Source organism: Lytechinus pictus, chromosome 9 (genome assembly GCF_037042905.1).
Source record: "Lytechinus pictus isolate F3 Inbred chromosome 9, Lp3.0, whole genome shotgun sequence".
Taxonomy (NCBI): domain Eukaryota; kingdom Metazoa; phylum Echinodermata; class Echinoidea; order Temnopleuroida; family Toxopneustidae; genus Lytechinus; species Lytechinus pictus.
In genome coordinates, this window is record NC_087253.1 from 11,755,545 (window position 1) to 11,783,542 (window position 27,998).

General features: G+C 34.2%; 2 protein-coding genes across 3 annotated transcripts in view; both read right to left on the reverse strand.

Annotated features, from left to right (window-relative positions):
* LOC129267741 (TNF receptor-associated factor 6-A-like) overlaps positions 1 to 21,934 on the reverse strand; it is a 29,043-nt gene extending 7,109 nt beyond the window's left edge. Inside the window, exons 1-4 of the mRNA XM_054905369.2 lie at positions 21,860 to 21,934; positions 6,116 to 6,214; positions 3,519 to 3,680; positions 2,304 to 2,453 (exon numbers count right to left, since the gene is read on the reverse strand). Of these exons, the coding sequence (XP_054761344.2) occupies positions 2,304 to 2,453; positions 3,519 to 3,680; positions 6,116 to 6,214; positions 21,860 to 21,934 (486 nt within the window). The remainder of the gene's footprint in view (positions 1 to 2,303; positions 2,454 to 3,518; positions 3,681 to 6,115; positions 6,215 to 21,859) is intronic.
* Positions 19,239 to 27,996, reverse strand: LOC129268797 (TNF receptor-associated factor 6-A-like). 2 transcript variants are annotated; one of them, XM_064104683.1, is made up of 3 exons: positions 27,905 to 27,996; positions 24,745 to 25,425; positions 19,239 to 22,521 (listed from the first exon to the last, which is right to left on the reverse strand). In XM_064104683.1, the coding sequence occupies exons 2-3, from the start codon at positions 25,200 to 25,202 to the stop codon at positions 22,464 to 22,466; spliced, it is 516 nt and encodes a 171-aa protein (XP_063960753.1). In that variant the 5' UTR covers positions 25,203 to 25,425; positions 27,905 to 27,996; the 3' UTR covers positions 19,239 to 22,463. The 2 variants fall into 2 exon arrangements, with proteins under 2 accessions (XP_063960753.1, XP_063960754.1); XM_064104684.1 differs by lacking the exon at positions 27,905 to 27,996 and adding an exon at positions 26,896 to 27,211 and having other exon boundaries at positions 20,562 to 22,521.
* Between the last annotated feature and the right edge of the window lie 2 nt (positions 27,997 to 27,998).

Here is a 27,998-nt window from a genome sequence, read left to right on the forward strand (position 1 = left end):
CCCTTTACATATTTAGTTTTATGAAAGACCACCGTGGAGGACAGTTTCATAACGCTGTCTGTATGACTTTGCGCATGCTGGTGACATATAGGCCCAAATTCACAAAGGTGGTTTTAAAACCATCAGTTTAACCCATGGTTTACGCAGATTTCCTATATAAATTACGCTTATTTTAATACCGCGTACGTTAAACAAATGTCCAATGCTGATGCGCGCTTATGTCCCAGTGCACCAGGTTGTGTGCAAATTTGTACGTAAAGTGTGCATAAAGTCGTATATAAACTTGTACAAAAGTCGGGTATAAAGTTGTGAATAACTCACTTGTATTTAAATCAGTTTTATGAAACAGGACATTTGACTGGCAAGATTAAGATAACATTGCTTAACCAGCAATCTATATTTGAACAAGATTTACCACCCATCCGCTTTGCTTTTTACCCCCTTAGCTGGGCATGACGAGAGGAATGACACACCCTTTCTATCTTATATAAGACATCAAAAACCTACTGTATTGGTAGATCTCTTTATACATGTACCTCTGTAACTCCTTTTTGTAACTCCTTTTTATCAATTGTTTTTTTCATTTTGTTTTGTTATTTTGATGATATTTTTATATGATTTGTTATTTTGTTTGCTCCCCCTTTACTAGTGCACATTGAGCATCTCTAACGAGACAAGGCACCTAATAAATTGCATTTATGATTATTATTATCTAAAAGAAAATTGCCTGTAGTTTTGGTAAATCTCAAAGAAAATTGCCAGGACATATTCAACTCAATGTACATGAATTTCCTAAAAGTCTAAAACGGACGATGAGGTGGCTATAGAATAATTATCTTGACATTCGTACTCATACTGCTTATCAGGATATCATACCAAACAACCCAAAGGGAATGGAACAAGTTGGCTTCTGTGGAAACAGGAAAATCAAAGAAAGATCAAAGCAAGTTTGAGAAAAATCAGACAAATAATGAGAAAGTTGCGAGGATTTGAATATTGCGATCACTAATCCTATAGAGATCCTTCCATTGCAATGCGACAGATATTTGTGATGTCACATGTGAACAACTTTCCCTTTGATGGACTACAAAATACCTGAAAATGTCTATTTTTGCTCTTTCTTAGGGTACAAACTCTTTATCCATAATGTATTCTTTGAAAATCTACTACATGCCTTCTTATAGAAAGAATATGTGATCTACTGATAGATGTGATAAAAGAGGCATTTTAAATGAAATATATAGAAAAGTAATAGGAAAGTTGTTCACATGTGACATCACACATCTTTGTCGCATTGCCAATAGGAGGATCTACATTACAATAATGACATAAACTACAAATGCTCATAACTTTATTATTCAATTTTTCTCAAACTTTGGTTTATCTGTTTCTTTGATTTTTCTAATTTTGCACAAGCTATCTTGTTTCAAGGGTTTCATTTTCCTTTAAAGATATTGTATATCTTTAAAAATCCAGCTGCAGCAAATAACACAGTGTACAGTGTACCTGTAAAGCATGGTACAGGGTTCACAGATTTTCAAGAAAACAATTCCCTGATTTTCCCCTGATTTTTCCCTGATGAAGTTTAAAAATTCCCTGATAATTATTTTAACACATTCCCACTTTTGCATGTTTTCTTTATAGTTGTTGCAGTGAATTACATGTATTTTCAGTATAATCAAATCAAATCATTTATTTCCACAATAATATAAAAACATTACAAATATGTACAAAATAGGAAACAAACATAATTGAAAAGGAAAGGAAAGTGAACCGAATTATTAAAAAATAATACAAAGAAATGTACATAATTGTGGGGGAGCCAAAGAAGAAAAAATAAGTCTTAAAATCAGGCACCCAACATAAAATAAACAGATAAGTGCTATCAAAATAGACATTTCTTATTAATATATAGCATGTGAATATGGCTCTCATTCATAACTTTCAAAATAATAGTTAAGAAAATATCAACACAGAAATAAAAAATCAAATAGCATTACGTATGGAATAAAAACAATAATGTAATACTCATTAGTACCACCATAACCAGCCATTCAATGGAAGATGTTTTGGTAAGCAAGAAAATATAACAGAGTCTGACTGACTACTGTGCTTTCGACGTTTGAGCCGATCAAAATTCCCTGATTTTTCCCTCATTCGAGGCATTTATCCCTGATTTGAAGTATTTCTTTTCAAATTCCCTGATTTTTCCCTGACTGGAAAAAAGTAAAATAAATTTCCCTGATTTCCCTGATGGGCTGGGAACCCTGTGGTATTGTCGGGGGGTTGTGGTCTCATCTTACCCTTTTATCACAGCCTAAGGATGCAAATTGGCAAGGTACAGGAATCTCGCTGCATTCATGCTGATGATGAGAATGAAGAAGACTGGATAACACCTCCTTATGACAATACTCGCAGCTGACCGGTCGCTTTGGACACTCCGCATTATGCCTCTGTTTCAAATGAGAAAAGTTAAAGGCAGACGACACCATTTAAATATAATAATAACCATATGGACCATTTATATAGCGCAGCTACTATATTAATATACTCTCTAAGTACGCTTTACATTTGGTATCATAATTTATTACCCCGGCTGTAGCCGAGCTGCCATATACATGTACATGTAGGCGCTCAAGCATTCAAGGAATTTCTTCCTACTGGGTACCCATTCACCTCACCTGGGTTGAGTTCAGCACAATGTGGGTGAATTTCTTGCTGAAGGAAAACACGCCATGGTTAGGAAACCCAACCCACGTCCCTCGGATTGAAAGACGAGAGTCATGACCACTAGACCACTAGACCCACATCAAGTTGGGTGCAATTATTTAGAAAAACAAAAACTTCTGAAGGTTGGCGAGACTCTACCAAAGAATTTATTAACAGAGTTGTGGATTTTACCCCCGTATTCACTGTATAGTCAGATGGTTCCTTGACATTTTCTCTGGCGACAATTGCTCCGACGAAAATTGCTCGGATGGCAGATCTGCCTGTTAATCCAAACATGAAAGCTAACTTTCGGAACTAAATAATCTATATAGATCATAATCCTTATCTTTACATTATTCTGAACCAAACACTGTATTAAAATCCTAAACCTAAGCCTTCTAAACCTAAGGTATTAAGACTGGAGCAAACGTTGCAGTCCTGAGCAAAATTTGCGTCAACAGACGGACATATTATCTAGTGCATACTGAGCACTTAAAGAGGAAACATTTTCAGTTTAATGAGCCATCAAAAGAGAAACTTTTCTATAAAGGAACTACACCCATGCATTCAAAACTAAACGTAAAGTTCTTTATCATGAATCAACAATACCTCAATGGGAAATATACCTACATGTACATGTATGATAATGAAAATAAATGAAACTTTTCAATAAATAAACTGTCAATAAATAATATTACTATCTATATTGCATTAAAAACATTTATCCAGGTCTGCATCAATTACTTGTTCAAATACATTCATACTGTACGGTGATATAAAAAAGTGCCACCATTTTTTCTCTTCCTTACCTCTGTTTGATTAAAGCACAGTGGGCTTCTACAGTACTGACATTCTACCAATCTCCTAGGACAATCTTTCTCAAGATGATTGTCTATTGATTTCCTCCGCATTGAAGAACCGCATTGGTTCGGACACGGCTCCGTTCTAAACCGACACGTCTCCACATGATTCTAGATATACAAAAATATATAACAGTAATAGAAATACCTCAAGTAGTACATCCCCCATCCCATGCCACATTGCATAATGTATTAAGGTGATACACGTATAAACAAAATTTATTTTATTGACAACTCAGTCTATTGGTGTCAACAGTGGGATTTGAAACTGATCAAGTGTAATATCAAAGAAAACTTTCTCAAGATCTATGATCATCAATTGATTTCCATTGATTGAATCCCCGCACTGGTTTGGACATCTGTTCAGTACTTTATGTACCAACATGTCTCCGTAAATAAAATGGCAAATGGCAATATTTATTCAAGGCTCCACTGCAAAAAGTTATCATTTTAAAGATTAGATAAAGTAATATGAACAGCATGCAATGTTATTTATTTTGTATGAAAAAAAGAAACAGATGCAAACATGTACATGTATAATGTGAAACTACTTGAATTAAAATATATCATGCATGAATGACACTGATAGTGTCATTTTGAAATGATAGTGTCATTGTGACACTTGTGTCATTGTGACACTTTGAAATCAACTACAATTTATATAAATGTTGTAATAATTGACTATCTAAAAAGGAATCTCCAATACAGTGTGGTTACTACTGATAACAAATTTACTATTAATGGTTACATGCAAATTTAAGTCTGAAATTGTACAGTATATTCCTTCCTCCAGTAGAATTTACAATTTAGCTTGAAATTTAACTTACCAGTACATGTTAAGTAGCACATTAAAGTTTTCTTTCCACAGTCCTACATACATATTTCACATCATAAAATTTAATAGATACCAATTACCATCAAAATAAGCTATAGTCATGGAGTTCTCAAGTCTATTAAACACAGTCAGCAGTAGGATATGATCCAGTGTATTTAATAGTGTCAGCGGTGGGATCTGATTAATAGTGTCAGTGGCGGAATCAGATCCAGTGTATTTAATGGTGTCAGCAATAGGATCTGATCCAGTGTATTACACAGTGTCAGCAGTAAGATCTAATCCAGTGTATTTAATGGTGTCAGAGATCTGATCCAGTGTATTTAATGGTGTCAGCAGTGGGATTTGATCCTGTATATTTAATGGTGTCAGCAGTGGGATCTGATAGTGTATTTAATGGTGTCAGCAGTAGGATCTGATCCAGCATATGATGTCAGTGGTGGGATCTGATACAGTGTTTAAGTGTCAGTGGTTGGATATGTTCCAGTGTATTTAATGGTGTCAGTGGTAGGATCTGATCTAGTGTATTTAATGGTGTCTGAAGTAATGTAGGATCTGATCCAGTGTATTTTATGGTATCGGCAGTGGGATTTGATTCGGTGCATTTAACAGAGTCAGCGGTAGGATCTAATCCAGTGTATTTAATGGTGTCAGCAGAGGGATCTGATAGTGTATTTAATGGTGTCAGCAGTAGGATGTAATCCAGTGTATTTAATAGTATCAGCTTGGGGTCTGATCCAGTGTAATTAATAATTTCAGCAGTGAGAGCTAATCCAGTGTATTTAATGGTGTCAGCATTGGGATCAGATCCAGATTATTCAATATCATCAGCCATGGGATCTGATCCAGTGTATCTCATAGTGTCAACAATGAGATCTGATCCAGTGTATGTCTAATATAGCGTCAGCAGTGGGATATGATACATTGTATTCAATAGCATCAGCAGGGCAATCTAATCCAGTGTATTCAATGATGTCTGCAGTGGGATCTGATCCAGCATATAGATGTCAGTGGTGGGATCTGATACATTGTATTCAATAGCATCAGCAGGGCAATCTAATCCAGTGTATTCAATGATGTCAGCAGTGGGATCTGATCCAGCATATGATATCAGCGGTGGGATCTGATTCAGTGTTTAAGTGTCTGTGGTTGGATATGATCCAGTGCATTTAATAGTGTCAGAAGTGGGATCAGATCCAGTGCATTTAATAGTGTCAGAAGCCGGATCTGGTCCAGTCTATGACACCATTCTCAATACTTTCATAAAACTAGTTTACTGGAAATTTGTTTAGTGGAAACTAGCTTCAGGTGTAGCGAGAACGGTCAAAGCGATCTTGGAAGCGCTCTTCCAAACCAGTTGAGAAAACCACCTCGCGATGTAGTTTTCAAGATCGCTTTGCCTTGTTGAACTGGTTTTAGCATAAGTGAGGACACAACCGTTCCCGGGAAGCGATCTTCGCACATTTTGAGCGCGCTACTCCACACGACAGGTGTAGAATGCCTACGCTGCAGTTTCGAATTTCGCGTGGAACGTGTCAACCCACCGAGAGCGTTTCCATAGCAACAAGATCGCTTTACGTGAAGTGATTTTCAAAACCACTTTCGTGTGATCAAGTGGGAACACGAGCAAAGCGATCTTCCAAACTGGTTTCCTGAATCGGTTTCCAGAAAACTAGTTTTAGAAAGCGTAATGAGAACGGCCTCTATGCTTTACCTCCATATCCCTGAGTTCTACAATTTCTGGGCAGTCCTTGAAGGGGCATTGTGCCTGGAGGTCCAGTATCTCTCTCTTCGAACACAGATCCCGAAACAACTGCAAAAAGAAACAAAAAGCAACAGATCAGAAAGGCTTCGGGTTAAGGATCCATTTCCAATCAGAATACCAGTAATGCACAATTCTTAATTAGATAGATGAAATCGATTTTATGGGATTTTATTGGTCTTCATGATCCCCAGTTGATTTTGGCTGTCATTTGAATAATAAATCAGCACCTGGTGTGGTCCAGCTGAACGATTTCAATCTGGCACACTTTTTGTCAATAGACAAATAAATGAATACTTGGTTGATGTATAGTCCATGCCTGTTAGCTTCTCGCTTGCTGCACACAGGGAGGGGGTGATAAAGTTGGTTTTGGTCTGATAAATTGTATTGTGGATGGGGGGGGGGGGTAATTGATGCATTCAGTTATGCATATGTAGTATTTTGTCCTTTTCCTTTGTTTTCGTTTGTTTTCAATGTCAAATTTCTTTTGTATTGCAATGTAAAATATTTTAATGTTTTTATGGACCCCATGGAAGAACAGAGTAATTATGTTAATGACTCTAAAATGGACAATCCTTTTGATTATTTTTCTATTCAACATATTTGCAATTCATTTTGTTTATTTCGATTGATGCCATCTATGAATTCATGTTATATGTATTGTGTTTTTAATAATTGGAAAATAAATGAACAAACAAACAAATGCGCAGAGTGGAAACAAATCTGAATATTTAATACATCCAGACACTGACCAATAAAATAAAACCTAAATCAGGGATGCAATAGAATCCAACCTTAATAAATGGGCCATTTTATATATTGATGTACATATAGAAAAGGGGCTTTCAGTTGATTTCGTCTGAATTCTAAAATCACGCTTGAGCCTTTAAAAATGGCATACCTGTATAATCTGATGTAATTGTTCCTAGGTTTCATATTCCCAACTTTATGCAAGTTTATTCAGCGACGAATACATAAGCCTATTTTTGCAAAACTAGGTTCCGTAAGCACTGGACAAGTATCACAAATATATTTATGGTAAGTGAGGTGGGTGTTTCATAAAGCTGTTCGTAAGATACGAAGGCCTTTAAGCACGACTGGTGATCCTTTCTTGTGAACTATGCGATACCCCTATATAATTGATTTATAACCTAAGAACATGTTTCAGTCATGCGTTAAGTTGTGCGTATCTTTACGAACAGCTTTATGAAACACCTATCACGTACATGAAGGATTCATGAAAATATTTCAGCAACCTTGGCATGCATACTCCTTTTGATTAAATACTAGTAAAGAGGGGGATTCCCCGTTCCCAGCTGAAACAAGTTGAGGTTATACTAAAAAACAAACCACAAATATAACCAAACAATCGAAAGGTTATCATTCTACTGCATCATTTTGAATTCCAAACTAATCACATTGATCTGCAATGTGTGTAGGTACTTGTACAATCGCATATTAAACAACAAAACAAATATAAAATCTGCCACAAACTGCTCAGAGGGTAAAGGAGGAATAGCTTCATGATATGGGGAAATCCCTTATGTATGTGGTCACCTGCACTCCCCCCCCCCCCCCCATCCGTTATATCGGGAGGAGAGACCTGCGGGTCATAGTGATTTAGTTCGCTTTTCGCCTCCCAGGCACAGGTGAAGCCAAACAAATAATAATAATAATTAAAAAAAAGTTAATAAATAAATCTTTTACAAAAGCAATATAAAGGTTTTCATTCTAGTATTCTACTGTTATTCTTAATTCTAAAATAGCTTTTCAATGAATAATGTATAGCGTACAGTATGTTAAATTACATAAATGTATATAAAAAATATAAAAAAACATGTCATGATCATCTGCAACAAATTCACTTGAAGATATGGGGAAATCCCTTAAAACCCATGTGTACAAACATGTATTTAGCTCTAAATTAAAACAAAAATACAAAAAATAACGAAACAATGAAAAGGTTTTCATTCTACTGTTTTTTGTTTTTTGTTTAAATTCCAAATGACATGTACATGTAGCTTTGCAATGAACAGCATATTTATGTTAGTATCGCATAATGTAGATATTTCATCTGCTACTCGATGGGGATATCCCTTTCAATGAAACTTGTGTGCCTACACGCACGAGCTCTAAATCATTAAAAAAAATACAAAAATAGCAAACAAAACAATAGAAAGGTTTTCTTTCTACTGTTATTTTGATTTCCAAACTAGCTTTTCAATGAATAATGTACACATTGTATGTTAGTATCACATGCAGAAACAAATTAACAAATGTTTCATCTGCAACAGATTCTGCTTAAACAGTCAGTCCGCAAGCCCTGAAAAAGTAGCTTCTTTTATCCAAGTGATATTCATGACTAGAAGGTTTTTGCATAGTTAATGAGCTTGGTGCGAACCAAAACACCTCTTTTTATTCGGCCATTGCTGCTCTAAATATTGACCAAATTTCATGTTTTTGGTATCTTTGTAAAGAGGAAGAATCATTCTTTCAGGTCATGTGTTTGGATTTTTAAAAGGATGTTGTAATATAGGGAAAACTTTTGATCTAAAACATGAAACAATATAATTTTTTCATGCAAAAAAAGTTGTTGTTTTCACACTTAATTTCTGTTTGAGCACAAATGATTTTTAGATCATGATAAAGCTGAATATCTAAGCTTTAATATGATATAATTTTTATAAGAAGAAGTATTTTAGATGGGTCAGCAGCCAGCTTTTCATAGGCCAAGTACATTTAGCAGCTCAAAAACAAGAATACTGCGCTCTGATTGGTCATAGAGACCACACACCCACACAAATTCCAATGTTCCCCTCACTGGGCCTCTGCAAGGTCACACTCACCATGTGGTAATCTCTTCAAATTACCCGCACCTCTTGTTTTGAAAACATTATTCAGCCAATAAGAACTCTTGATTTTATGTTACTCAGAAATTTCAAAAATCTTGTCTTGCATCTTGATGGAAAAAGCTGGCTGCTGACCCATCTAAAAGATGCCACATATCAAGAGTGACATTGTAAGAAAGTATAGAGTTCGAGCTTTCTGATGATATAAATAATGTTGGTGCCTAATCACAAAATGTTGCACAATTTGCAAGTGAAAACAAAGGAAGAAAATTCTGTTTGATGCATCTTTTCAGGTAAAAAATTCACTTATTTATCAAAATATTTCATTCAAAAGAAATGACCAATATAAAAGAGTAACATTTACTCTTGCCCATGGTACACAAATAATCAATATTACTCAAGGAGACAGTGGTTAAATTCTTTGAGAAAGAAAGTCTCACAATTCACGAGATTTTGCAGGGACATGAATTCAGCCATGAGAGGACTTGGATAAATCTTGCTCATTTGCTCATTAACACAGGGGCTTGCCGACTGACTGTTAAGGTGAGGGGGATACTCACTTCACCATATGGGGAAATCCCTTTCAAACTCATGTGTCTACATGCACAAGCTCTAACTTATTGAAAAAACAAAAAACAAAATAGCAAACAAAATAGAAAGGTTTTCTTTCTACAGTTATTTTGAATTCCAAATTAGCTTTTCAGTGAATAATGTACGCATTACATGCAAAACCAAAACAAATGTTTCATCTGGTGAGAGGGATACTCACTATGGGGAAATCCCTTTTATAGATAATTTGTCAAAATGTACGAGCTCTATTTTTTTTTACTTAAATCGCAAATATAACAATGTTTTCTTTCTATTGTTATTGTGAATTCCAAACTAGCTTTGCAATGAATAATGTACAGTGTACAACTGTTGATCGCGCACGACACGTAAAAACAGAACAAACATATCATCTGCCTACAGACTCTGCTCAGATGGAAAGGGGGGATCCTGGCTTGAGAGGCTTCATGATATGAGAAAATCCCTTGTTGATAAAAAACATGTATATAAGCTATGAAAAAAATACCAGTATAATATTTGTATTTAAATATAAAAGCTTTCATTCGGCTGATTATTTTGAATTCTAAACTAAAATTTTGCACAATACACATGTATGCACTTTTTTAGTCACACAACAAAATAAACATTTCAGCTCGCTGCTTTGAAAAGGGAGGGGAAAACTGGCTTCAGAATACGGGGAAAGCCCTTATCGATAAAACCCATACATGTATGTGCATGTTAGCGAACTACATGTACATGTATGGAACAGCAGACCCCCCAATTTATTGTGGATCATGTTTATTAATCTGAGGGAAAGGTAATTAGCAAATTACAAGTACAAAAAAGAACATTTTTCAGGAAAAAATGCTTTCTCATTGAACTATTATTATTGTACAGAAGCATGTTGTACTAATTTTAACTGATAATTCAAGGGTGTACATACACATGTATGCATGATTTATCAGTAGTTCAAATTAGTTCTGTCATTTTTTTTTCATCGAATTTGGATGTAAAATAAGAAAGTTATGACATTTTAAAGTTTAGCTTAATAAGTTCACATAACAGTTATATGCACATTCTGGTCAGTATACAAATGAGGAGACTGAAGACATCATCCACTCACTATTTCTTTTGTATTTTATTTTATGAAATATTCTAATTTTCTCCTCACTGTCAAGTGAAACAATGATTGATTCCTCCCTGAACATGTGGAATTAGCATTGGTTCAGTCAAGGTGGTCCTTATTGTCAAATCTGTAAAAATGAAATATTGTATAATTCAAACAATAAAATACAAAATAGTGAGGGACATCATCGTCTGACTAATTTGCATGTCACTGAGTTGTGCATACCGGTATAAATGTTTTGTGAAAAATAAGCAAAACTTTAAAATGTCATAACTATAACTTTCTTATTTTACATCCGATTTTGATGAAATTTTCAGTGTTATGCTAGTTTGATTTTACGTTATTTATTCAAATCAACATTCTTCTGGGGAGGACTTAATCTTTAAGGAAAAAAATGATGTAAATCATAAAGCAAGAGCACAATCCACTGTGTGCAATATTTTACAGTAATGTAAAATACTGTAATTAAAGTGATTGGTTAACATTGGTTTAACTTTTTAAAAATCTGAGCTAGAAGGTCACACTTGTCAACTGTGTCTGTGATATGTTACAAAAATGAAGCCCAGAAAAAATTGCGTTCGAAAATAATTATTTAGTGCTTCAAAAATTGAAATATAAAGTAACCGAAAACACCATCTTAATTTCATCCCATACACTTATGTGTACTATTTAGGTGTCTATAAGACGCCTATTTACAAAATCGGGGTTTGCCTTGTAGTTTTAGCTTTTCATTCTCAATAATGGTTGTTTTCAGGGTTTATTAGTTCTAATACATGCACTTGTACACATGTTTCATCTTGGTTTGAGAATTTTTTAAATCGGCTGCTCACAAAGTTAAACAATACCTTTAATATCAGACTGCGTGTACAAAAGTGTAAGGATTACACTACACATCCCTTATTTTTATAGATTTTTTTCTCATAAATTAGGATGTCTTTGTGACTTTGTCGCTAATCACTAGTTCATTCAGGATCCCAGAAATGTCACCTTTCAAAGAAAGTAGGACACTTCCGTTTTATCCTGAATTCCATCACATACAGGTCTAGGTTTCATGAGCATATGGCAAAACAATGATCGGTTTCAGGTTAAAGGTCATGTTTCTCTTTCAACTTCAACTCAAAGGCCCCCCTGCACGGCATTGATTTGAATTGTCTAGGTGCCGTATGTGAATCAAGCAGACCTGCCAACCTCTGGGAATGAAAAACTGTATTCTGTGATAAAAAAAACTGTATTTTTCCCCAAAAAAGTGTATTTCATAATAAAATGCTTGGCGCACTTGCTCATCGCGGCGCTCAAGCTGCATGCAAGCTAAAATGCGCACTGCTCTTGCAGATGAAAAAAAAAACATTAAAACATGTGTATATCTTCACCCTGGTTTGAACAAAATGATTGAAAAAAAAAACAAGTTACCTGAAATTACATTGATCTAATAACCATATTTGTGCACGTTTTATGATATAGAGACATATAGAGATTATTTTTCTCAATAAATTACGATTTAGTTTTTTTTTTTAAATAAAATAAAATAAAAATCTTTTTTTTTTTTTTTTTTTTTTTTTTACAAAAAACATATTTTTCAAAGAAAAAACGTACTGCCGTATTTTGGTTGCAAAAACGTACTAAATACGGCTAAAACGTAATGGTTGGCAGGTCTGATCAAGGTATCACATTAAAAGCAGTTTGCAAGAATATCATGACTTTCCACCTCTTTTTACCAAACCATCACTTTTGTGACTTTTTTCCGCCATGTACATCTAGTCAATGTCGAGTAGTATGCAGTAAAAGTGATTTAAATTGGTAATTTTAATTGTTCAAAAAGAATGACATAACTTCGATGATTTTGATGAAATTTTCAGTGTTATGCTTGTTGGATTTTTCTCTTTTTATTCAAATCAAGTTTTGTTGGGGTGGACTTGTCCTTTAAGTGGATGAGTATGAACTATAAATGATCTGAATTTACATTATGACAATTAACATGTCTTTAACTTTAGTAAATCCCCAAAATGTGGCTATCATATTCCAATAGACTATAATCCGTAAACATATAATATGGAGAATTTGAAATGAAACTCGGTTTTACAGTATAAATTTTGCGGTTTGACATGAAAATTTATTTCGATCTGGTACCCGATCAAAATATAATATCTCCATAGTTTTTCCATTTGATAGTAAACCCTATTCTAAGGCAGGTATTGGACTGAAAATTTCAATATATTATCTTTGTACATGTAGCGTCCTGACATCAAATCTCTAAATTTGCCAACATTCAAAGAGCCCTTTATAACAGAAAATTGAAATATTTCCGAAAGAGGCAGCTACATGTAGATACATGTATGTTTGATTTGAATATTAATTTAATGTTCATAGAGAATCTACAGCTTTAAAAGATCAGACAGCTACTACGAGTTTTCAATATCGGAATGTTAGATATTGATACACAAATATAATTCACATCATTGATCCTTTTTAATACCAATTGAAAGCTAGGTAAATGGCAATGTAATATCTTTTTATTTTTTTATAGAACAATGTACATGTATGTTCACTACGTTGATCAGTTCACACACATAGTATAATTTGACTCTCATTATAACACATCAATGCCTAGTTTCACTTCCGTAATGACAGTTCTAATGGATCATTTAGTTTCTAATATAGGGGAAGTCCATCAAGCTGTCATTTTATTTCTATATTTTTCTTGACATTGCAGAAGAATAATTTATAAGTAACTTCTGCAATCTGAACAGCTTATATCCCACCCTTCTGTTCCCAGAAAGCCCAAAGCATCCTCATCGCTTTCCGCCGACATGTCGTGCCAAGTTCATATAATTGCAGAAAAGGTCCAAACTTGTTTAATCTACAGAAAACTTTCGCCTAAAGTTCAGCGTGAATGGTGTGGCTTGCGATGGCGATTGCATACCAGAAATGCGCCCTCTGTGGCCCGTATTCTTCATGCGGGGTTCATTTAAACTCTGGTCTTAAGTTGTGGTTTAACTATGGACAGCCAACTGTGACAAAAAACCCTCTATTTACATGTATACCACAACAGTACAAGTTCAATTAAATCAGCTCATTTGATGTTTAAATCATATGTGACTGTCAGGAAATAAATGAAATTGTTTGCTTCACCAGAGACATATTTTGTGATAAGCGCTACAAATGTTAATTATTCTTTTTATTATTACCATTAATGCATGAGGAAATAATAAAGTAAACATTTATACATGTAAGCAAACAAACATTAATTGACTTTTTCAGCTCCCCTCAATTTCAGCATAGTTGAGTCTCTACAGACTTCAAAATATGTACATGTACATGTAGGCCCATGCCATCAGCCTGAATCATTTTATGTTGATGTACATGTATATATTCTTTTATTTCTAGTCTTTGTACGTAATTCCCTTCTCTACAAGCCTTACATTTTGAGAAATTCACACCACTTGACTTCATTTTTACTTGCAATGGACTATGAACATGTACATGACTGTACATATTAACACTTGTTATTTTTTAAAGACAACTTACAAAATACGATTATATTTAAAAAAAAAAAGAGATCAAAGGTACTACTGCACAGCTGCACTCATCCAAATCACACTGAAATCTCATACAGACAGCTAGCACAAAATAATAATAATAATAATATAAGTTTCAAAGCGCTAAGAAAGAAGGGGGAAAATACAAGATATCTCAGAAAAAGAACAACAAAGGAACTGAAAGTGAAAACACCATTACGAAAAATGAATTATACGTACAAATAAAGAGATAATAAAGAGAAAATAGAGCTATTAAGTATTAAAGACCATTTTTAAACACCTGAATTTTGTGCAATCTGTCTGTGAAGTACAACACAATGAAATGTACACTATTGTCCAGATCTGGGGATTTCCCCAAACATGTCTAGCTAAACTATTAGTGGTCTCTTATCGATCCAGGCCATTGTTTAAAACAGGACATGAATTTTGAAAACATATTAAAAGTCACAGTGGGATGAAAAAGAATTGACAATTTACTTCTTTTTTTTACGATAATAATTTTAACAGACTACATACTGTACCATTCAATCAAGAGCTGATAAAAAAATATCAAGTTAATATATGGTCATTTTCACAATATATGGTGTAACTCTGAAATTTCAATGTTTTTATCTGTAGCAGTCTCATAAAGCCACATAATTTAAAGATGCTTTGGCATATGAGTAACCTCAATGAGTGCTACCTCGGGTAGCATAGACATCTTCACTCATTACTTCGTTTAATTTTGGCAGGCACATAAGTACCCTAAGTTGCACCTTTTTTGTGAACATAAAATACATAGACTTTTTTTGGAATGCCCTTTCTTATTTCTGGAATGTTGATGATTACTTCTGTTATGCAGAATGTGAAGTTAGATGTTCAATGAAAAATACCAGATAGGTTTTTAGTGTGACTGCTTCTTTATTTCTGAGAACGGGGTGGTCCAATTTGTTGTTTCGGAGGCTTCATTTTCCGTTAACAATAGCTAACAAACTTTGTATTCCGAGCATTGGTTTTCAAAAAATAAAATTCTGCTCCCTAGGACCTTTATGCAACATTTGAAGTATAAACTTCCAAATATAAACAAAATATCTTGGATCACACTTCTTTTTACAATTTTTTCAAAGCCTAACTGATCAAGGTTAATTTTCCGTTAACTGTTTTGAAGCCTCCGAAACAAACTTTACAGACTGCCCATATAAATATGAACGAAGGAACTTGTCCAATCAATACATCACAATGTAGTATATGGACACCTAGTTCACCTGTCAATAAATAGCAGAGATATTCCTTGCTGTTTGAAAATAAGAGATGATACTAACTTTCCGTTAACAATTGAAGCCTCCGAAACACTTGAAGCCTCCGAAACAGTCAAATCACTTGTTTTTATTTTTTTGTTACTTCAGTCCAAAATTTGTAGGTTAAATTTGTATTATAATCATATGTTATGTTGTATAGACTGGCCTCAGGTAGAAATTGTATGAATATCAATTCAATTTTTTTCAGAATTCGCTGATAACATAAAAATTCTGTTTAGGAGGCTTCGAACATAAGTTAACACATGTTTTTTTTGTTATTCTAAATTCATAGATAAGAGAGTGTTCACATTTTATTTTTTTGTTGTTGGTTTTGATCTACTTAAGAACAGAAACATATTTGATTTTATAATTAATAATATTTCTTAAGTTATACCTGAGCTAAGTATTTGAGATGGGATTTTCCACTCATAAAACATGCATTTCCCTATTTCTAACTCAGAATATAAACATTAGATATCAACTAAAAAAAAAAGAAAAGTCACACATATAAACCATGTAATGTTTATTAATATTGTAATATACAGTGGCTCAAAATAAAGCTCTGCATTTTCCCAAATTGACAGGCATCCTAAACTTATGTTAACACTTGCTTCGGAGGCTTCAAACAAGAGTTAACACCATATTTTGTGTTATTCCAATGTCCTGGATAAGAAAAATTAGGCATTTTTTCAACAGCATGTTTGGTTTTGATCTACAAAATTACAGGAATGAGTATTTCTTCATCAGATTTTCAAATTTTTAATGATATACAAAAGAACTTGTATTTGTGATAGAATTTTACATTTGTAAACGTGTGTTATCCTCAATCAAATTCAGGTTACTCAGTGTGTAGATACATGCATACTTACACACATACGCACAAATACAATACACTGTATTTAGGAACATTTTAATATACAAAGATTTAAATAAATCTTTGCATTTTCTCAAATTTTCAAGGTATCTGAGACATGTATGTATATACATGTATGTACATGTAAATACATGTACATGTAAGTTCTATGTTTCAGAGGCTTCATTCTCTTTGTCATACCATTATAAGTTAAGGTTTTAAGTTTGTCATCCAAAAACCATAAATTGGTGGACAGACCATCCTTTTATAGATTCTGAGGAAGTAATAGTGTTATTACCACAAATGACTAGATCATGATGAACATGTATTGGTATGGAGAAGTTTATGTAAATATTTTAAGCAACATCTAATAGCATATGTATCTTCAAGATAGGCATGAATACCAAATACAGGGTTCTCATTCTCCAAGCACTTAGTCCATAATAGTACATTTGCTTTTTTCATTATCATTATTTTATCAATATTTTCTGCACAATTTGTTTTGATGGAATTGTGAATTCAAGTATTTTCAAAATATAAAAGTCTGTCACTACGATTTATTTCAATGAGCTCTTGGTAATAAGTACATAACAATTGGCATTACACTTTTTGAGTAATGTATGAGCAATGCAGAGTGACACAGCCTTATCATGTTCGCAATCAGTGATTGTGAATTGTGATCATCCATTTTGTACATTGATTTCTTCTGAAATACAGGTTGGTTAGACTGTGACCAGCCACCCCAAACCTACAATAAGTCACTAGGGAAGGTTCTCTGTAAATAGCCAGAATATTATGTTTTTGTAAAAAAATAGAAAAAAAAAACTAATTGGAAAGAGTAATTTTTCTTCTTCATATACAGTCAAAATCTCAAGCAGTAAACTTAGATAGAAAATCAGATAAAATAGTCTTGACAGAAGTGTTTGTGGACTGTTTGGACTTTTCTCTGAGATCGCTGCATCTTAAGCTTGAATGGACCCTAAACTTTGAACATTGTTTTTCCCTATTTAAAAAGTTTCTTCTGCATTCAGCTTGAGATGAAATAATTTAAACTCAATAAAAATTTCATAATTCATTTTGGCAACATATACACTGTAGTTGGATTCGGGATGGCTGGTCACAAATTACCTATCAAAGCAATGTTAATCCCATTAACTTTCTCAAATAAAATTACTATCTGTGAGAGTTGTATCAGTTTGCCTTGAAGGATTTTCATTTCAGTTTTTAGAATATGATTTGAAATGACTTGTTTATAAATACTTAATGTACAGCTTACAATGTATGTCTTGATTGTCTTTTTTAAGAAAAAAAAGTGGGAAGAAAACCAAGTGCCAAAGATATGGTAACATGAAAAAAGATCAAGATGAAAGCAAAGCATGATATAAAACCTTTCAAGTATAATTTGATTAATTTTGTGAGCTTAAGCTCTAGGTTGGTATGCAGACAGTACTTGTGCCATAAATAAAATTACCCTAACTCCATTCACTACAAGTGATTCCAATACCAACAATTGTTTTGAATTATAATCATAACTTACATGTATTGTATGTACTTTTTTTAAAAGCTTGTTGTTGAATGATGCAAAGTAAAGTGCTATTAAGCACTAATTTGAAAGTGCAGTATTAATAAATTCAAGTCCCTAGCATAGAAAATTTCACTAATCACACATACATGTACATGTTTGCTCATGGCTATGTTCCTTAAAGCTAAATTACAGTAGTTGCAGTAAAACACTAATTTCGTGAGAAAGTCTGCAAAACCAATGTTAAGTATGACTATATCATCGTGGATCTAGATCTGGTACAGTTACATAAACTGAACTTTGTGAAATCATAAAATCTAAGCTGAAATACGATCACACTGAAGATCGCCAACACAGATAGGCACACGTGGGACAGTGTATTATTATTGCTGGAATAAAGACCCGACGGAAGTGACCGAATCCACACTTATTTTGCTTATTTCTCAGCAATTACACAATTTCTTCCAGAATCCTTTGGCACATATTTTTTATTCATACAAACAGACACTTGGGTGGTCATTATATTATATTCTGTAAAAAGTCATTTTGAGACCGTTACCAAAACTGGAATTTACCTTTAACACTTCCATTTGATAAAACAGTAAGGAATAAATATTCAATTTTATATTGTCATATCAACAATATGGTCGAGGTGCCGCGGCCAAGTGGTCTAAGGTGCCTTGCTATCCATGTACTTGGAAAGTCTGGAGTTTGATCCTCGGCCGTGGCACCTACATGTATGCCCGTTAGCAAGGCATTTAATTGACAATGCTCTTTTATTCTGCATTCAAATAAATGGAAATGCTATTGGTATTAACTAGGTGTGCATTTGTTTAAAAAAAATCATACATTTCTAGTGTCAATTCAATTCAAATCCAAACTGCCTTTTAATGTGTGACTTTGATGCACTTACTTTACTTTGGTACTTTGGTATTTTGGGTAATGCACATCTACCTAACAAGCAGAATTTAAATATAGAAAATATTTCCTGGACATGTTCATTGTAAAAATATTGGATATTACTTTAATATGCATGTATATGTTACAGAAACTGTTGGACTATTAACATCATTGAAGTCTCCGAAACATACACTGTTGTTACCTACAGTAAAGGCATACAAAAAATAATTGTCAACCAACTTTCTGCATTGAACTTAACATATAATTCTGGATTTTTTTACAATTGGATTTAACATAATAATAAACAAGTGTTAAAATTGAAATAAGCTGTAAGCTATATGATGGAAAACGCAATATGTTAACATGATTGAAGTCTCCGAAACACTCTGGGAACCCTAGCAAAGTCACTGAAACACAAGTTTCAGTATTTCATCACTTTGTTTATGCATCATGAATATTCTTTTCTGTATGAGATGTACTTCTATTACTATATTCCCTTTAAAGCTGAACAATTACCTATCTTGGCACCAAGGCATTGAAATATGATGTCTTTGTGCAGTAGTTAACATTCGTGAATTACATTTTCCCAGTCACGAGACATTAGTTTGTTTGATTTTGTTTACATTCAGTCTTATACTGATATGCCAATTTGAAAAAGATAGATTTGTAAAAGTAATCAACTTAAATAAGGGACTTTCATAGTGCTAACATGACTGAAGTCTCCGAAACACATATTTTTGTTAACTGAAGCCTCCGAAACACACTTGGGAGAAATTTCCAACTTTCTTATTTGGTATCTGATTTCCATGGGATTTGTGTTAGTAATTAACCTTCATGGAGAAGTAAATGTACAATAATTTTTGCTTTCCTCTTCCTCTTGGAAGACATGTAATTTTAAACACTTTGTTGTCAAAATCCAAATTTGTGATAAATTTCAAAAACTCATAGAAATTTTTAGAAAACTAATAAACTTTGACTCCAAAACTTTTAAAACCTCAAAGAACATTTAATTTGTGAATGAAAAAGTGCAAATGAAAATGTTTTCCACGAAAAAATTTGTAATTTTGGTAATGAAATCAAAAGGCTGATTTTATTCAATTTTTCTCATTTTTCACAGTTGCACATAATTTTTTTGAGGTTTCTCAAGTAGATTAAGCTCCAGAACAGACAGAAATGAAGAATTTAGACATTTATTGACCTGTTTTTATTAGAAATGTTTAAGAAAGTCCATTTTGAAATTTTGATCTTGAATTTTGAAAGTTACACCCTTGACCGTGAAAAGGACCATATATATTGAGTTTTAAATTTTGGTAACAATTTTCACACATAGAACACCTCTGGAAGTCTCTCGCCTGCTTTACACAATTCCCAGTGCAGCAGTACTGGCTTTGAAAACAACTAGGCCTTTATATATATGCATGCATTTTTTGTGATATCAAATAACAATCGCAAACAACTTTTACTAGATTATTTTTTAATAATCATCAGAATGTTCATTCTCATTCAAATAATTGATCTGAAAGGACTTTTGATCTTGACCCAGTATTAAAAAAAACATTTTCTTATTCATCTGTTAACCGTTATATGTATAATCTACTGACTAATAATTCAAAATTATCTTGAAAATTCTAAATCTAAACTTTTGGTTAGTTTTGTAAAGTCGATTACGATAGTTTATTGACTGCTACACTGACATAACCTTTGACCTTTGCCTGGTAGTGACCTATATTCGTTTATTTGCAGATACTTGACTACCATCATAATATATGTAAGTTCTTTTTTTTTTATAGGAACGTTTACCTACAAAATTATATTGAAAATTCCAAATCTTTACCTTTGCTACAATATCAAAGTTGATACCCCACACGATCAAAGTTCATTCACCGAAATGACCTTTGACCTTGATCATGTACATGTAACCTAAAACTCACGAGAGACAATCAGTGATGCTTAATTACCCTAATGTCAAAGTTTCATGAAATTGGCCCATATACATATTTTCAAAAACCTAGTTCCTTGGTTAATTAAAAACATATTGTGGGTTAATGATGTCATGTCCCATTTTCCTTTTTCTTATTTTATCATAATAAAAATTATTTCATAATTTCGTATTAAAGTACACTTGCGTACATAAAACATAAACGTGTCTCCCTCATATTAAAATAGGTTTTAGCATTACACAGTAACTCAGTAATAATCAATCCTATTTTTACATTATTGGAGGGTAAACTTTGAAATTGACTCAAATAATTTCTTCACATAAAAATTAAAATACGAAGAATAAAGTAAGTGTGGATACACTGTATGACATCATCAACACGCTCATTGAATTTTCCAGAGAACATGCATATAACTTTTTTCACAAAGATAACACAAAACTTGGAATTGTCATGCCGAGATATTCCTTACAGACGTTTTATGATATTTTCAGTATTTTGTTTGTCTGATTTTACTCTATCTATTCAAATCATATGATTTTCAACCTGATGTACACCATTGTTAACTTGGAAAAGAGACTCATATTTAAAAAAAATAAATTTTTGCTAACAAGAAAAGGGGCAATTTAGCTGAAGGTCAATAAGAGGGTAAAGTTTGCATCTATTTGCTATTAAAAGTGGTCTACACTGTACAGTTCTTGAAATGTATGCAAACTCATTTCTCTGTCTGGTGTACATTTGTACTTTTTATGTTCAATTGTTCATCGTAAATCCTCTTTCAGTTCTTTCAATCTATGCGCAATTGTCATCCTTGGGAAAGTCCCTTTTCTTTCCGGTTTAGATTTGAAAGTTTCTGATGTAAAACTAATCGTTTGGCAATTTAATAATTACCGGTACAGGTCGGAAAAAGGTTCTGAATCTACTTTTCAATCGCATGATTAGGAGATAAACGCACCATTGTTTCTATAATCATTCTGATTGATAGCAAATTATGCAACTAAATCCATTGAACTGGATTCAATTTCCATATACTTTGTGCTGGAATTACCTGCTTTCAACAGACAATGTGTTAACCTGTTGACTACCGGATTCTGTGATTCCTATAGGCTTTGTACAGGGATCACCTGGTTCCAACAGGCAATGGGTTAACCTGCCGATTACTGAATTCTGTAGTGCCCATAGCCTTTGTACCATCACCCGGTTCCAGTAGGTAATGGGTTATCATGTTGACTATTGAATTCTGTAATTCCCATAGGCGTTGTACAGTACAGGGATCACCCAGTTCCAGGAGGCAATAGAAATAATCCGTTGAAAAATTAAATGTACATGTAATTGTCCCATTTAGACTTTAACTAGAGGAGCGTCTCTAGCAGTCTCACCTGCATTACGCCATTCAATATACATGTAGTGCCGACTTTGAAAACTACTATAAAATAATTATTCACAAAAAACACCATTCATATAATGATACAATACTACGTTCATTGACCCTAAATGACATTTGACCTTGATCATGTGACCTATAAAGACTTGTCAGTGATACTTGATTACCCCTATGAAAGGACATGTTGGATGCTTTATCGGACAAGTCTCATTTCATCCAGCGATTACCATAGTTAACAGTGCCAATAAAAATTGAGGACAGTTGTCAGACTTGATTTGTCTGACAAAAATGTTGATGAAATGCTCCCCTGGTTCCAGTAGGCAATCGGTTAATCTGATTGACCTTGAAAAAAATAGTGGAAAAAAAATCATTATCTCACCTGTGCTTCTGTAAGTGGTACATTATCAACTGGGCAGCGACCAGCATTCCTGTTGTAAAGGGGGGGGGGGAATCATAAAATATAAGTACAATTTTATGTGATGCAAACTTAATCATTGTTAATTATCACCTTGTAATTTGTATTTTCAATTTTGAATGAAAGACGGTAAATTGAAATTGAATTGAATTAATATTAAAATTATAATTATAATGTAAATGTTTTTATGTGAAGAAAACTTAGTTCTGAATTGTATATTTACCTTTTAATTGTTTTTTTTTTCATTTTGAATGAGATATGGTAAATTGAAATTGAATTGAATAATTGAATTCATATCAAAATCATACTGTAGATCTATGCTACACTATGCATATGAGTGCATGTAATGCTGAGTGCATTATATTCTTTTTTACTAACAATAAATAGCACTTTTTAAACCTGATGTCCTCTAGAAAAGTGCTCTAAATTATATGCAGCATATTTCATGTACCAGTAATTACCCTAGATTATAAAAGCATAGCAGAGCGTACATACTCAATGTTTCAATGAATACAGGTAGGTTACCGGTACAAAAAATATATTGCATGAAAATTTTGTTTTAATTTTGTTTCCAACAAAATGACGTTTGAAAAAGAATAGAAAAAAAAAAGGAATATCTATAAAAAAAATTACATATAATGATTCAAGCATTTAATCTTGAATGACAAGGTTTGAAATGCCACTGATGGTCTTTTGAAATTTGAGTCATGAACTTTTAACAGAATGAGGAAATACCTACATGTAGGTCTAATCAAATAAATTCAAGCTCAAAAGGTTTTTCAACCTAATGAGGATACATGTAATTTAATATGTATTTCACACAGCCTACATATACGTGTGTACATGTAGATGGGCATTCCTGGATTTTTTTATTGTAAAATGAGAAAACCAAGGTCAACAGGAAACAATTGTGATAATTCAACAAAGTACTTCCTTTAAAAATACTCTCAAATGTGCGGGTACATGTGAATTCATATAACACTGTTGTGGTATATGATACATGTAGACACATTTTAAGTGTACAGTACACACAGCAGCTCTCATCATTTCACATACTGTATGTACGTGCAGTAATTCAAAAAGTATCATTTTCCACAGCACATACATGCACATGTATATGTCTCATTTTTTTCAACAATGCTTTTCAAAGAACTTGTTAATTAGGGGAGGGCCCTCATTTGGATATATATTTAAATGTTCACTCAATCTTTAGCAGGCATTTTATTGGTCTTTATTCTTGGGTCCTTAAAATTTAAAAACACAAAACTTTATAGCGAATACTAATGCAGCTAACTTGTAAAACAGAGTCTCAGTTAATACAATGTGGAAAAGAGAGGGCCAATGAGGGATCCTGTATGGATTAAGGTAGCTTACACCCAGTTCTCATTACCATCCTAAAACAAGTTCAACGTGTAATGAGAACGGTCGAAGCTGTCTTGGAAGCAATCTTCCAAACCAGTTCTGAAAAACACACACTCGTGAGCTGTGATATACATGTACTTTTCAAGAATGCTTTGCATCGTGAAACTGGTTTCAGCATGTGTGAAGACACAAACTGCAGTTTAAATTTCGCACGAAACACGTCACCCCATTGAGAGCATTCCCGGAGCAACAACACTGCTTTACGTGAAGTGGGTTTTCAAAACCCCTTTTGGGTGATTAAATGGGAATGCTAGCAAAGCGATCTTCCAAACTGGTTTCCTGAACCGGTATCCACTAAACACGTTTTAGGATTGTAATGAGAACGGTGCCTTAGACCCTGTTTTCATCTACTTTCTTGAACTGGATTCCCTTTAAACCAGTTTAGAGGATCACTTCGCTAGTGTTCTCTTCACCATCTCCTGAACTGGTTTCTTGAACCGCTTCATGTATAAAAGTGGTCTTATTGCTATGGAAAAAATCTCAGTAAGGTCACATATTTCGCACAAAATTTGGAACTGCAGCGCAGCGTACAAATTCTACACAGTGTGTACTGAGTAACACGCTATAAAACATGCACACACTCGCGTACTTCTGCGCGCAGATCGCTTACTGAAGAATGGTTGTGTCCTCACTTACACTTAAACCAGTTTGACGAGGCAAAGCGGTCTTGAAAACCCACATCACGAGGCGGTTTTGCAAGACTGCTTCAAGCATTCCCATTAGTCCTACACATTAAACTAGTTTCCATTAACCTGGTTTAAGAAAGCAGATGAGAATGGGGTATTAGTTTAAATAGAGATCTACTTTTACCAACCTGAGACAAGTTCTAATGCATTCTGAGCAGAATCGATGTCCACACTCTGTCTGTACAGGATCCTTCAGACACATTAAACAAATAGGGCATTCATACTTGGGATCTAAAGGCGGTTCAAAATGATAGTCATATCCACTGGGAAGGGGCGAATCCGCGCCCCTATTTGCAGTCCTTAACACCGGCATGGGATCTGCCGAGGGATGGCACTGGTCGTCACTCTGGGTGAAGGTCATCCTGACGGGAGCTTGGATCGTTGCCGGGATGTGCCCAAAGTTCCTGTAGTAGGCTTCCGGTATTGGAGGCGGTCCGGCCGGTTGACGGATGTCATGACGAGCACCGGTCGGTGAGCTGTAGCCACGTTGAATGGCTCGGAGTTCTTCAAGGTCGGGAGATTGAGGGCGCCCTGTATAGCGTGGATCCAGTCCAGGGTCGCTATTACATGGATAACGTCCACTCATGATGTCATATTCACCCAACCAGGATCACTTTTATTTCCCAACACATGGTCGGATAACACACATTCTTGACAATGACATCATAAAATATCTTGGGATAGATCTCTATCTCATTTCATGGATAACGTCTTTTCTGCGCATGACATCCTTTTAACCTTGGCTTGATGGGCATTTTCAAGCAAACCTCCTGGATGTGCATGTACATCAATGAAATGGGCAGTGCTCTCTGTGAAAAAAAATGAAAACAGAATGAGTCATCTATTTTGAGAAAAAAAATAAAAATAAAATAAAAGCAATCATGGCAAAGTGATCCTTCAATGGGATATTCTGACTGTTCTGCTATAGGCAGTTTGGACAATCAGTTTTCACAATCTTATCATGATCTCTACATTTAGTTCCCATTTTTCATGTCATAATTGAATAAATGGCAGCTCATTGCTACATGTATGAATAAAACAGGTAGGCCTATGGCAAAAATACAGATATCTAAATATGCATCAATAAAAAAAATAAAAATGCAAAATTCATTCAATAAAACTCCTTTTTTATCTATATAGCCATCATAACTGTTCTAAGGCACCCAAGCTCATATACAATGTAATCCAGTAATCAATCCAAATAAGGACATGCACTTTCGGAGGACTTTAATACAAAACTTTGAATAGGCTTTAACTCACTAATGAAAGTAACAATACATTGATTAACCAGGGTGCTACATAACTTTTTAGAAGCACTTTCCCGGTTGGGCAAGTAAACTTTTAAATAGTTGGAATATACTTGCCCAAAAATCAATTTCACTTGCCCGAAAAAATCCTTAAAAAAAAAGTTTTACCTCTTCAAAAGAAAGTATTGTGGTTTTGTAAACCATGGCAGGGTGCTACATATTAAAGCGCTTGCCCGATTGCCCGGGGCAAGTAAAAGTTAGAGTCAGGCAAGTGTTTTGAAATAAAGACCAAAACTACTTGCCTGAGTTGGGAAAGCAAAATTCTCACAGTGGAATGACCAAAATTAGGGTCGATATTTTTTATATGATATCGACCCTAATTTTGGTCATAGCAGGCAAGATGATAAAATCACTTTGGAAAAAGTGATGCAATATACAAGGTAAACTGTACATCAGTTCATGTCAAAAGAGAGAAAAGAACAATCAATGGTTTACAAAACCACAATACTTTCTTTTGAAGAGGTAAAACATTTATTTAAAGGATTTTTTCGGGCAAGTGAAATAGATTTTTGGGCAAGTATATTCCAACTATTCAAAAGTTTACTTGCCCAACCGGGAAAGTGCTTCTAAAAAGTTAATATGTAGCACCCTGCATTGATTCTTCTTTTCTCTCTTTTGACATGAACAGATGAACCTTGTATATTGCATCACTTTTTCCAAAGTGATTTTATCTTGCCTGCTACATGTATGACCAAAATTAGGGTCGATATCTTTAAAAAAATAACGACCCTAATTTTGGTCATTCCACTGTGGAAATTTTGCTTTCTTAATTCCGGCAAGTAGTTTTGGTCTTTATTTCAAAACACTTGCCCGACTCTATCTTTTACTTGCCCCGGGCAATCGGGCAAGTGCTTATGTACCACCCTGGATTAACCCATCAAAGCTATTTGAAAAAAAATAAAATGTTAAAAATCAAAAGAAAAAATCAAACAGAAATTACAGAGGGCAAGTTTATAACAATATCAATGTTACCTATAGCTTGCAACAGTCACAGTAGTAATGAGCTGTACATTGGATGAGTGACTATTGCCTACAGATGTCTGAAAAAGGCCAAGCTATTCAGGTCTGTCTCTCAATCCCATTCAAGATTCTAAGTTGTGTTGAAAACCAAGTCAGAGATACAGACAGATCTACATGTAGCCGTATAGATCTACACTCCAATTCACCATACTGTCCATTCTGCCACTTAAAATAGCTGGGCAGAGCCAAATCCAACTAGGTTGCACAAAAGTCAAAATGCAAAATAAGCTGACCCGAGACGCATACTTGACTAGTTCTGATTCTGAATTGGGGGGCCTGGGGATTGTATAATATTGATGAGATCTCTTCCTCACACTTTAGTGGTCCAGGGTGTTTTACAGCTATACAGAATGCATGGTGATTTAAATGAATACACAACAAACAAACTGTTTGTCTGCTATCTACACGAGTAGAGAGCTAGCGTGGAGATGGGAAAAAAGGGGGAAATCCCTTTCCTCACATAATTTAATGCGCATGCGCACCGGCATCCATGCGTGTACGTGTATGTATTATCTGCAATGCTACACCAAAAACACATTCAATTTATATTGACCTTAAATTTAAAATTCAGATGTGTCTAATAAAAATAAAGAATTTATCCGTAGAATTATTCCTTAGAAACAAATCTGAATTAATCATTTAAGTATTCTTCCATTCGTAAATGATATTTCCAACTTTAATTATATATACATCATAACTTCCTCCTAAAATTCCCAGAAACACGTATCTGCGTACAACCAGCAACACGCAAGCAAACCGCGCCGCAGATGCGGGGCATAGCTATAGTAATGTTCGATAGGGCTTCAACTTGAGCCCGACAACAGATGAATCCGTCGACAAAGTTGACAAATAAGGTCATTATTCCCCAACAACAACAACACCACCACCGTCATCATAAGGAGAATGGAATACAGTAAGACTACACTTACGATGCTAATGTAGAAAATAATCAATAGCTTACCTTATAACTTATAAGCTATGAACGTTTCTCAAACCAAAAAGGTGAACATCCAAGATTCAGCCCTGTACGAACTACAATATTACTTTCGCAATGT

What these genes read in the sequence shown, in the direction of transcription:
- LOC129268797 (XM_064104683.1), bottom strand. Translation starts at nt 25,202, where the DNA reads ATGAGTGGACGTTATCCATGTAATAGCGACCCTGGACTGGATCCACGC. An exon ending in TGCATTAGAACTTGTCTCAG is followed by an intron (nt 22,522 to 24,744) that starts GTTGGTAAAAGT and finishes CCTTTACAACAG; the next exon opens with GAATGCTGGTCGCTGCCCAG.